This window comes from Dermacentor albipictus, chromosome 4, assembly GCF_038994185.2.
Source record: "Dermacentor albipictus isolate Rhodes 1998 colony chromosome 4, USDA_Dalb.pri_finalv2, whole genome shotgun sequence".
NCBI lineage: Eukaryota > Metazoa > Arthropoda > Arachnida > Ixodida > Ixodidae > Dermacentor > Dermacentor albipictus.
In genome coordinates this window covers 38,796,871-38,809,090 of record NC_091824.1, presented here as the reverse complement: position 1 = coordinate 38,809,090, position 12,220 = coordinate 38,796,871, and the positions used below count along the sequence as shown (strand labels likewise).

At 47.6% G+C, this 12,220-nt stretch overlaps 1 protein-coding gene and 1 pseudogene across 1 annotated transcript in view; one reads left to right on the top strand and one right to left on the bottom strand.

The window, feature by feature from the left end:
* LOC135911450 (uncharacterized) overlaps positions 1-11,112 on the top strand; it is a 67,030-nt gene extending 55,918 nt beyond the window's left edge. Inside the window, exons 17-19 of the mRNA XM_070538049.1 lie at positions 6,462-6,599; positions 7,715-7,912; positions 10,791-11,112. Coding sequence (XP_070394150.1) covers positions 6,462-6,599; positions 7,715-7,912; positions 10,791-10,964 — 510 coding nt within the window. The 3' untranslated portion in view covers positions 10,965-11,112. The remainder of the gene's footprint in view (positions 1-6,461; positions 6,600-7,714; positions 7,913-10,790) is intronic.
* On the bottom strand, positions 2,206-3,429 carry LOC139059445 (uncharacterized; annotated as a pseudogene).
* Positions 11,113-12,220: the final 1,108 nt, after the last annotated feature.

The window sequence follows — 12,220 nt, the reverse complement described above, 5'->3', positions numbered from 1 at the left end:
TCTCTTTAATGGCTAAGCAAAAAGGCTCCAGGTATATTGCGAAAAGCAATGACGAAATTGGGCACCTCTGTTTCAGAGATGAGCAGACATTGACGCTTCTCGTGAGACTCTTGTTAATAATTAGCCGTGTGCTGCAATCTGTGTACACCATTTTTAAGCCATCGATAATCACTGATCCTATGTTCGTGTATTCTAAAATCTCGAAGAGAATATCATGAGCCACACGGTCAAATGCCCTCTCCAGGTCTAGCTGCAACATTGCAACTTTACCCTCGAAAGCATCGACGCATTCTAGAATGCTCCTGGCGACGTGTACATTGGTAGTTATTGTGCGCCCTTTAATCCCACACGTTTGGTGGGTTCCAACTAAAATTTTTATTACGCTCTGTAACCTTTTGGCCAGTATTTTCATAAAAATTTTATAGTCAGTGTTCGCAAGGCTAATGGGGCGGTACGATGCAACAGACAAGCGCTTTACAGGGTCGTCAGATTTTGGTATCAGGACCATCTGAGCTGTTCGGAATGACGCGGGTATTCGGTTGTTTTTGTAGGATTGCACTAAAAATTCCTTCATAATTGGTGCTATTTCTGCTTTAAATGTTTTGTAGAAAGCTGCACTTAATCCATCCGGCCCAGGTGCCTTTCCTGAGCCTAGTTCTTCTATAGCAGCTTCAACTTCACGCACAGTTATAGACGCTTCGAGGCCTTGTTTAACGTTTTCTTCCAATCGTGGCATAAAGTGCAGGAAGTGGCTTATGAAGCCACCCAGATCAGTTTTTCTTTCGCCAAATAAGTCTCCATAGTGTTCAACAAAGGCGCGTTCAATGGTCCTGCGGTCACTCGTTACTTCGTCATTGTAGCTTATCTGTTTTATATCACTGCGGCGAGCGTAAGCTTTCTCGTCACTTAGCGCACGTTTATTCGGTGTTTCCCCTTGCCACAATCTTTCTGCACGGGATCTTATCATGGCACCACGGTACTTCTCTGTATCGATGATTTCTAACTGGCTTTTAACTTTCTTGATTTCCTTCATGACTTGGCCAGGTTCTGTGCTTTCTACATTAAGTAGAAAGTCGAGTTTACTCCTCAGGGCTTTTTCTTTCCGTTTTTCTTCTTGTTTCAGTTTAGTTGCCCTTTCTATAGCACTCATCTTCACTTCATTTTTAAAATCTTCCCACATGGTTACTACATATTTCTCTTCAGCTACAATCAATCGTCCAAGTTTCTCTTTAATGTCATTAACGAAACATTCATCGTTGAGTAACTTATCGTTAAATTTCCACAAATCCCACGAGAAGTTTGTTTTTCGTTCTTTTGTTCCTATTGTGAAGGCAACCAAACTGTGGTCACTAAAAGAGACTTGGTTGTTCTCGTACGTTTTACATAACGGCACCAGTTCCAGTGACACATAAGCTCTATCTAGCCGAGCATGGCTAAGTCCTTGAAAGTGAGTAAAACGCGGAACACTGTGGTCGTACAACACATAGCCGACGTCTTCCAGGTTGTATTCACTGACAAGGTTGTTCAATAGCAGTGCACTACGGTCATTCAGCGGCAGTTTTTTCACGCGATCCTCCGGAAAACAAACACAGTTGAAATCGCCAAGTAAAACCAAAAGCTTATCGGTCTTTAAATAATCCTCAACTCGTTCAAAAAAAGACTGTCTCTCACTCTCTCTATTAGGGGCGTAAATACAGATAACTCGCCAGAAAACTTCATTCAAGGTAAAATCTACAACAACCAGGCGTCCCGTTTCACACACAGTGACTGCTTCTACACTTATATTTAGGCTATTGCGCAAAAAAATAGCGCAGCCCCCCGATGTGCCGGCCGCATGACAGACGCATACATTGTAACGGGGAACGAATTGTTGCACCATGCGATCCGTTTGCTCCTGACTCGCTATCTTGGTTTCCTGAACTGCGATTATGTCGAGATTGTTTTCCAGAAAGATACGACTCAATTGATATTGCCGCCGCCTCGTGCTTAGTCCTCGGACATTTAGCGTGGCAATACGAATCGCGGTGTTAATTGCGGCCTCCATTATGAGCAAGAACAATCGGGTCGCATAGCGCTTACCTTGTGCGACCCATGCACTATGCACAAAGTGGTGTCCTCTTTTCTGTTGTACATGGTTCCGCCAGTCAAGCTGGCGGTATCACACGTAGTGGCCAAATCTAGGTTGCACTACCCGAAACGAAGCCGCTACGGGGGCGGCCCCGTCTCGGGTCTCCGCTCGACTTGGACGTTGGGCCTCGGCTTGAAAGGCGTACGTCGCAGATGAGTCGCCTTTGTAGGTGGTTCGCTGCATGTCGTTGCTCCAGAGGTCTCGGTTACGCCGATCGTTTCCTCGTGTGCCCGCTTCGCAGGCATGCTAGTGGCTGCTGACATGTCGACGTCAGTCGTAGCAGACGCCTCCGCACACGTAGTGGCAGGCGACGACTTCGAGGGGACATCACTCTGTTCTGTCGCGGAACTCTGGTTTTCAGGCGCTTCGTTTTCAGTCTTTTTCCGAGTATCAGCCTCGTCGTTGGTTTTCTTGCCTGGGCACAAATTTTTGGGGTGGAGAGGCTGCTTCTGTGTGACCGTGTTGCCAACCTTGTCGCTCTTAACCGGAGAAATATCTTCAACTTCAGCCTCATCCATGAGGTGTTCAGATACTTCTTCTTCTCTTCTCGTTGGTGCTGCGACGACGGCGTATGTCTTGACGCACTGAGATCGTTCATGGCCGAAGCGGCGGCAGACCTCGCAGCGTGGAACTCGACAGTCCCGGCGAATATGACCGGTTGTATGGCACCGCAGGCAAAGAGGGGCGCGACCCGGAATGACGGCAAGGACGAGCTCCCCTGCTATGCGTAGTTGGTGCGGAATATCGTCCACTGTAATACCTGCCTTAAGCTGCAGGGTCACCGACCGCGTCGTTGAGCCCTTGTCCAAAATCCCTTGAACACGCCACCGTTCTTTCGCCGCGTCCGTAACCGTTCCGTATGGGGCAAGAGCTTGTCTGATGTCTTCATCTGACACGTTTGGCAGCATCCAGTGTAACTTCAAGCGCACGCCTTGATTGGTGGGGTCAACGACAATACAGCGCCGCTCTTTGACAATGATGCTTCGGATAGCAAGCAGTTTCTTTGTGGCTTCAGTCGTCTTCATCATGACCGCCCACACGTGATTCATCTGATACGCCCCCAAAGCAGCTACTTCGGGAGCAGTTCTAGACGAACCAGAGCGTCACGGAAATCCTCAACCTTGTACGGTCTTCCACGGACGTCCGCGTGTAAAAAAACAGTATTAAGGACGATTCGACCGGTAGGCAAGTGCGGCAAAATCACCTGATAATCCTCGTCTTCAAAAACAGCATTCCTGTTACCGCGGCCGTTCGCGGCCGCCAACACCGCTCCTTCGGAGCACATGATAACACGTCCTTCCTCTTCGGTAGCCAAGACGCGTCTCCCCTCAGCCACGAGTTCGATGCTTCAAAGCGGTACAAAAGCGCCTCTAGTGAACGCGGTGTTGCCTTAGAAACGAGCTGTTTGTAAGGCTCAGGCATACGTCGCTTGCTCAGGCGCACATTTCGTTGCCGCGCCGAACGCTGCGTTGCTCGACGCTCACCGCGTCCGATGCGGGGCGCGTAGTCGCTGCGCCGTAGCCCATTGTCTCACACCCCTTGGCGGGTCGACGGGAACGCTGTCGCGTTCCACTCTTGAAGGCGAAGCTTAAGCGTCCTCCAATTTTTTATGCGAAGCATACTAGCCGCACAACCACGCTCTTCCTTGCTGCGCCGCGCGCGGCCGCGTAGCTACCATATGGCGTCATAACAGCTGCAAAGCGGACGCTAAAGCTTCGCCTTCAAGAGTGGAACGCGACAGCGTTCCCGTCGACACGCCAAGGGGTGTAAGACAATGGGCTACGGCGCAGCGACTACGCGCCCCGCATCGGACGCGGTGAGCGCCGAGCAACGCAGCGTTCGGCGCGACAACGAAATGTGCGCCTGAGCAAGCGACGCACGCCTGAGCCTTGGAAACAGCTCGTTTCTAAGGCAACACCGCGTTCAATAGAGGCGCTTTTGTACCGCTTTGAAGCATCGAACTCGTGGCTCAGAATAAGGAAAAAAAAGAACTCGTGGCTCAGTGGTAACGTCTACGTCTCACACTCCGGAGACCCTGGTTCGATTCCCACCCAGCCCATTTTGCAAGTTGTTTTTTATTCATGAAGTGCCTGCTGGGATTTATCGCTCACGGCCAACGCCGCCGACGCCGACGACACCGGCTTTTCTGCGACACGAGCTCCTTAACGCTGTCGCGTTAAAATAAAGGCTAGTATGCTTCGCATCCTGGGCTTAACCTTAGCTAAGCCACAGCCATTTTTTTCTAATGTGCATACCTTTTTGTGAATTGATATTGCAGATCATAAATAGGCCATTTTGCAAAATCGATAGCATGTCGTAAAGCTTTTATAGCATCTGCCCGTGCAAAAATAACCGCTGCTTACGAGCTGTGCCTGTCACTCCTTACTAAAAGATTTAGGCATCACGCATTTTAGAGCAGGCAAATGTGGATTGGCCATAACACCAAGTTTTGAGCCACGGGGTTGCGCTTTGAAGCAAATACAACCAGAAGATAGACACTATGGAGCGAAAGAAAGATTTAGCTTCGGTACCTGCCGGCATGTTGTACGTGTTAGAAACGTTTTCCCCGTTTCATGGGTCATTCGTTGCACACGTCGTATCCGTATAAGCGCGTCATAAGTATCCATACCTCAGGAAGCGATGGGGCTATTGCGAGTCTATTGCGAGATCTTATATTGCGCTCTGCCCGCGCTACACTTAGAGATGTACACCTGCCAACCTGAGTACCTCGTTAATCGGGAGATGAACCACGCCGAAAAAGGTGAAGGGAGAGGGGACAGGTGATATTAAAAAAAAATTCTACCTTGTTTCTGCACTGCATCAACGTATATGAATGGTTGAATTAATATCTGAACGGCTGCCAGTACAGTTACTAAGACGTCTCGGTGCTCGTACTGTGACCTGAAAGGGTGCGTGCGTGCGTGTATAATTAAAGAACACGTACTATATCGCAAAACATTGGCCCTTTGACACACTTTAATATTCGCCACTGCACAGCAAGGCTGTATGACGGAGAAGCTAATTTAAGAAACTCGGTCATAATGCAACACATATTAGACCTTTGCGTCACGCGAATTCCTTCGCGCCTGTCACGATCTGAAGCGAACTGAAGTTTGGCCTACGCTGCCTGCACACAAAAGGCTTGGTCTTAAAGCTTACTTCGTCTAGCTACCTGGGACGTACTGGTAATCACGATGTGGCTGGGCTGCATCACGCGTTTTGTTTTGTTTTTCTCGCAATGAGATTGGGTCAATTTTTCGGGAGGTTTATGGCCGCGTTCATACAATTGGGAGGACTGGTAAGAATTCGGGAATCCACGGACAAATCGGGAGACTTGGCAGGTATGGCCCGGACATGTCACTTGTTGTCGAGACCGACGTAAAAATATATATATATATTCATTTACGACACCAAAAACGAAAATCAAGCGCAGACTAAGGTTCTATAGAATGACTTCGTTCTTGTCTTACGTCACCTTTGTTGCTCGCCCAGTAAGCGTTCTTTTTTTTATCAGTAATTTTTCTTTACTTGCGTCCAAACAGCGTGCCTAGACTAAGCTGCGTAACTCTGCTTGATGTGCCGTGTGCTACGGAACAGCCGCCACAGTGTGGCTGCCCTGAGGAGGAGGAAGGCGACGTGGGCCCGCTTGATATAGCGTCGCCATTCTTGCCTTCCGTTAGCGTCTCTGTAAATAGAGTGTATATAGCATTGGGCTTCAGCTACACGTAACACGTGTTTTAAAGTTGGTAAACGATTGCATAGAAGTTTACAGAAGTTAGCTTCGTGAGAAACTTCTCTAGCACAAGCAAAATGAGAAAGTGGTAAACGAGAACTGAGCAATGGGGAATGATTAGAAGGCGGGTACAGTTCACTGCAGCGTCTCAGCTGGTTAATTTGCTCGGCCAAATACATTTATCAGCTATCAATAAGCAACTAACAGGCTAGAGGACATTCACAAAATACCAGCTCACACATTAAACCGAACAATCAGGGTTGTTTGTATTTCCAAGTACTTAATTCTGGCCTAAAAGATACAATACGAAGGGTTTCGTGCATAAGGTAATAACGAGCAACATGACATACACTACACAGCAGAACTTCAAGCACACATTAGCGCTCCCCCTTTCTCTCCCCACAGAAAAAAAAAAGAAAGGAAAGGAAAAAAGAACGCTCCCATTGATGCACTCATGAATCTAATAATTACATTGCAGCTTGTAAACCTCCCTCACTCCTGTAGCGCCCCTCGTAAACTTGAGTACCGCGAGCCCCATAAAGACAATGTTCACTAAACATCCCATAATTTTCAGCCCGCTCTTTTATTTCTTTATTTCAGGCCTATATGATACTAAGAGAGCAAGTGATTGAAGCAATAGGAATCTTCACAAACGCACCGAGTTTTCTTTACGACATCAGGGCGTACATTGCGAGGAATATAGGACTCTTGGTTCTTCAAACGCATCCCAAGTACCAGGCAAGTGGGACATCGCAACATTATTATTGAGACGTATTCTTTGAAGAAACGTGTTATACGGAGTGGAATTGTGTTATCCAGCAGAAGATATGCCTTATAAGATAATACGTGTAGTTCTAGCGCAGCTCGATGGACCCTTGGATGAGGCCACGCACTAAAGCATTTGGGGGGTGCTGGCTGTGACTGTAGCACCCGGGCAAGCACTCTGTCCTACAAGTATACTATGTTTTCTGAGATAGAGAATCCTACATCGAAAGGGAAAATTCTCGACCACCCGAATGTAGCACTGAGCTACGAAGGAAACCCACATGGGTTTCTCAGAAAGAAGGCGTCTCAGTTGAGGAAAAAAATTCGTACTGCTGCCGGATCCTTTAGGAGAAACGCGTATCGGCTTTCTTTGTAGCTTTGTGATACGTACAGGTGGGTGACCAATTATCCCCTTCCGTGACATTTCCTCCGCCTTGCGAGATTTCGCAGAAGTGATTTGTCAGAACCTACTATAGGAGCTATGCAGTCATCGGATGCCGTCTATGCCTATCCCCCGTATATATAATGTCAGAAAGTTCAGGAGCATATAATGGATTTACAATATTGCTCGCACTGAAGCCCTACGAGCCCAGACCAGAACATTTGCTTCATTTCCAGTAGCTGGAATCGTGCCGACCAAACTTAGCAGTACAGAATAGCACTCATGAAATGAAGGACACATCTTCTTGTAGAATGACTGGTTGCCTTCTTTCATTGGGACTACTGCCGGTTTACCTAAGAAACCAGGAATTGTTTAAATTCCCGATTAAGCTTAAAGTATATGTATTATCATCATCATCATGTGTGTGACCTTAAAACCTTCATGACGCCTGTGCGTGCATCATCAGTGTGGACTGTGTCGAGGGTCCTTCGCCGCGTCTCATGGGCTCAATAACGGTCAGCCCTTACTGTGACGTCACAAGATATATATTACTATTCGGACGGCATGGTTCACACTTGAAAAACGCTTCAGAACTCGACTGTGCCTCCCGTCTCCCGGTGCTTTTATGCTGTTTTATAACGATTTGAAGCAGTTGCGTCACGGTTACTGCGCAGCGTATTTAGTTCCCTTACTTCGGCCTGCACAGACATGGCCGCTTGAGAAGATCCAGCGCCGCTTGGACTCGTTCCTGATGCCCAACCTGGAGATAGCGACCAAGTTCATACTGACGCCCGACATCCACGACGCCATTCTGATCCAGGGCGTCGCTATCGATAGCGAGACGCAGGAGTACCTGGTCGGACCCCTGTACGTGCGTCGCACCACTTGCAGGCTCAGCTTCCCTGTAAGTCATTCACCGCTGTCGTGTATCTTTGCATGCACGCACACGGGACTATTCTACTGCACTATTCAACCAGCCTAACGCGTTCTTGTACGAAGATTTAAGTGTGCAGTTCTGGTGGTACCAAGGTGAATGCACTTATAGCCGTACCGAAATCATGCTGTCGGCTGGGTGCTAATGCTGCTGTTAAAAAAAAAAAACCCTCATCAAAAAGTCCGGATGCAATCAGCCAACAGGTGACGTAAGCGCTATTACTTCTACACCTTGTTAGTTTCTACAGGGTGCAAGTGATAAAAGCGTGATAACATGAGCCACGCATGTGTCAGAATGGTCGTGTACGCAAAATCGTCGTGGAATGAAATGCCCGCATATGTTCGCCTCCTTTCTCCACTCGTGCGGTCGTGTAAATGGCTGTCATTCTGGAGTTGAGATAATCTAGCTGTGCCGCGGTCCCTAAAATCTTGGGGATTCCTGCAAAAATTACTACAGGGGAACTCTGGCGCTAGTGTCTAAGGGAGCTGTAAGCATTTGTCGCTTTAGCCTGCGTGGGAATGATGGTTAGTACACGTATTTGCGCAATCTTCGTCGTGCTGGCTTCGCATGGCATTGTGGCTTTGCAACTGGGCAAGCGGATCATATCCGACAAAATATCCCATTAAAAATGCCACACCTCGCAGTGCTTATGCATGTGCGCAGAGTCAAATCGCCTTCTGCGTTTACACACACAGAAAGAGGGGGGATTGCTTCGAGATTTAAAGCAATAAAGGCCAGATAAAGCAGAGTAAACAAAGCCACATGAACGCTGGGAGCAACAAACCCGAACATGAGACAAATTCATGTACTACGCATCATTCCCATGGTTAATGAATGGTGATGATGATGATTTATTGGCATTTTCTTTGAAACGGGACACTGGCAAATATTCACCTAGACTGCGTAAATCAATCAGGTATGCTATACATGCTTTTCAGCGTAGCATTTTGTCTAGGTCACATTAATCTTTTTTTCTATTCCTTAAAGCTTGCACATCTACCTGGTACCGTTACTTAAGCCTATAACATATCCGGTACTATCAAATCTCTTGCCGATTTTTTTTTTCCACCAATACTCTAAACTTCTCTTGTTTATCTCGACTGCTCGCTGGCTAATGCTTCCATCTACTTTAATTCGGTGGTGCTGGAAAGTGTACGTTAACTACGGGTCTCGCTGGGTGAAACCCTTCGCATTCCATTCGGATGTGCTGAGTTGTCCCCCAATTTTTGCTGTAGCAGACAAGTGTCTTATATTATTGCGAACGCAAACTTCGTTAGGTTTTTGTCCTTGTGCAACCAGCTCGGGCATTCAATAACAAGACATTGTCGTTTGTGTTATCGTACCGTATGGAACTCTGCGTCTAAAATAACCCATTCATTTATTAATAATGTTCGCCTGTTATGTGTATCAATGCGCTTCTGAAGAAATACGCAGTTTGCCCGAAAGGCGAAGCATCGATTACGATAGCAAATTAGCAGACAGCCATACGAAGTAAGGATAGTACTTTTATCGGCCGTATCTACTTGTAAACATTCGCTTGTTAACTAAATTAATAATAAGCATGATGTCAGCGCTCACAGCAAACATGAGGACATCACACTCAATGACTGCAGAAATTCGCTGTCAAAATGCTGGCGTGAAGAAATGCGGCAGCAGCAGCGAGCGAAAGGACATTCATACTGTCTATCGCCTCAACGCAAAGCGATCGCCGAGGACACGCAGCACGCACAAAGCTACGGGCTGCCGACATACTTCGGAATTGGAATGTCGAAAATAACGAAGAAAGTGGAAATGAAGGTGGACCTAAAGATAACTTGTCGCCGGTGGTAGCCGAACCCCACAACCTCCACATTACACGTGCACGGCACTACCAATCGTGCTACGGCGATACACTCATCCGCAGTTGCGATCTTGCCATTAATAAGCAATGGCGTTCGACCGTTTTTGCAGTGCCCCTTTAATGAGTGTCCAAATTTACGCCCCAGCGATTATTCTGTCTGCACCCATGGTAACAGAAGCTAATCTCGAAAGCCATGTTTTATGCTTGGTGCAACCGCCGAAAGCGATGGGGGAGCCGGAAAAACGTTGTATAGACGCCGTGTTTTGAACACCACTTATTACAGGGTTTTAGGGGCGGGGGGCAGAAGTTTGGGGCCCCAAAGAGCTTTGCGGGTGTTAGCGTTGGGTCGCCCAAGAGTGAAGATGTTTAGAATAGGGCTTTGTGTTTGCTCATCGCGTCTTGTGCTTGCAGCGCCACTACGGCGTCAAAGAAAAGCTATTATAAATAATTAAATAAAATATACTATTTTAAGATAAGAGTAATTTTGACATTCATCTTTCCGCGTTTAATTACAATTTATAGGTTATTCCATTGCAGCAAGCAATTACTTGCGCTTAGTTTTGAGTAACCAATTTTGCGTGCCTGCGAAGCTGAGCTAAGGCGTGTTAGGCCTACGAGCCATTAAATCGAGACTCGAATTCGGAATCAGCGGCGTCTAATGAATCAATCTTCATAACACATGCTAGTTGAGAGAAAGCGATAACCGCAGTTACTTCTAGCTTGCGAACTTCACGCGTTACCATGAATCAAGCCCAGTTTGGTGATAGGTTAGAGCCGTCGCTTCGATGGGTGCCGCCATGCTTGTTGACGCAAAGCTTTTGGGGCAGCTTTAGGGGCTCCCGATAAATCAGTGAAATAGCGTGCCAGACGCAAAACCCAGACGCAGTTTGGGTCTCGCGCAAGTGCAGTGGCTTCGACGCTATTTCTTTGGGGCCCCAAACATTTGGGGCCCTTATTCGAAAACTCTCTGTTAACTGTATGCACACTAAACTGTGGATCGCTTTGCAGGGAATCTTTCACCACCGGGTGAGGCCAGTGGTGATAGTGATGGCCGACAAGCGCTATCGCTTGCCAGCCGAGATTGACTGGCTGCAGCCAACCGAAGGCGGCGATAAAAACTACGACGAGTACATGAACCAGGAGTTCGGACAGGAGCAGATGTACATCCAGGAGGACTACTGACCTGCTCCGAATGGTTCGCCCGTTAGAAGCCGGCGTCATCTGCGCCTTCGTGAAGCGCCTGTAAATAACGTTTAGTAAAAATGTACACCGCGGAAATTCGCGAAACGAAACGTCGGCGGTTACCCCCGAAGGTGATTTTTTTTTTATGCGTGCGATTATTTTCACAAGTCAAATGAAAGCGAGTCAGCTAACTCGCGGGCTTGAAACTTAATTCGTTTTTCATTGTTGTTTCTGGTGGTCGTTGCGCTTCGAATTCTATTTAATCTTATTCGACGATCGGTTATCTATATACCGATAAAGCCCGAAGGTACCATGAACTACGCGGTGAGGCACTGATTGGAGTAAGTAGTGGAACGAGTTTAACAATGTATCGAAATAAAACCGAAGTGTACTTGAAACGTTTGTTGTGCGCTTACGAAGTTTTCTAAAAGAACCCTGCGGGATTTGGATGACCGCCGCTGTTAATCTGCTGGCTAGCCCAGTAGCTTACACACGGGACAGCACTGGCGTCGGCGTTCACTTATAGCCCCATCTGTACAGTCCCTGTAAATACCTCGCTGGCCGCGGCTTCCTTCTTTACGGTTACGGATTGTGCAGTGAAACAGCCAAGGCTATAGGTAAGTGTTCTCAGTGCAACAAATGTATGCCTTCAAGCGCATAATTCTTTTAATAAAGGTTCTTGCCGTGGTCTGTTGGGTCTGCTCAGTCTGTTTTGCCGAGTAAACTGGGCTTATCCCGGGGAGGGCGCAGTGGTGGTCGAAAAGTGGACTGATCTTGCGAAGACTGTGTAATCCGACGTCGCGTGCATGGACCACGTGGTTCGCGTGGTATAGGGCAGAGGGGTTGGGGGGGGGGGTGCGGAAGGGGTTTTCCGCGACTTTCCGATTTGCCGGGCTGGCACGTCATCGCTTCGTCGCAGAAGGTGCATTGCAGCAGATAAAAACCCACTGCAGAAGACGAACAATTTCATAACATTCAACCTCTTCACAAAGCTTCGCTTCTAAGCGCTTAGCTCGGGGCGGAGTTGCAGTGGTTGCATGCCTATGTCGTCCATCGGCAAAAGTCGCAGTTTCGCTCGAAAGGCGGCGAATCGATCGCGATAGCAAATTTTGAGTAGCAGACAGCTATTAGTAATTTTATCGGCCGTATAAACTTTTAGACATTCGCCTACTACCTACATTAACAAGCGCGGTGTCCCGTACGCCCAGGCAAACATCTCGTTCGACGACCGCGGAAACTTCGCAAAACGCTGAAGT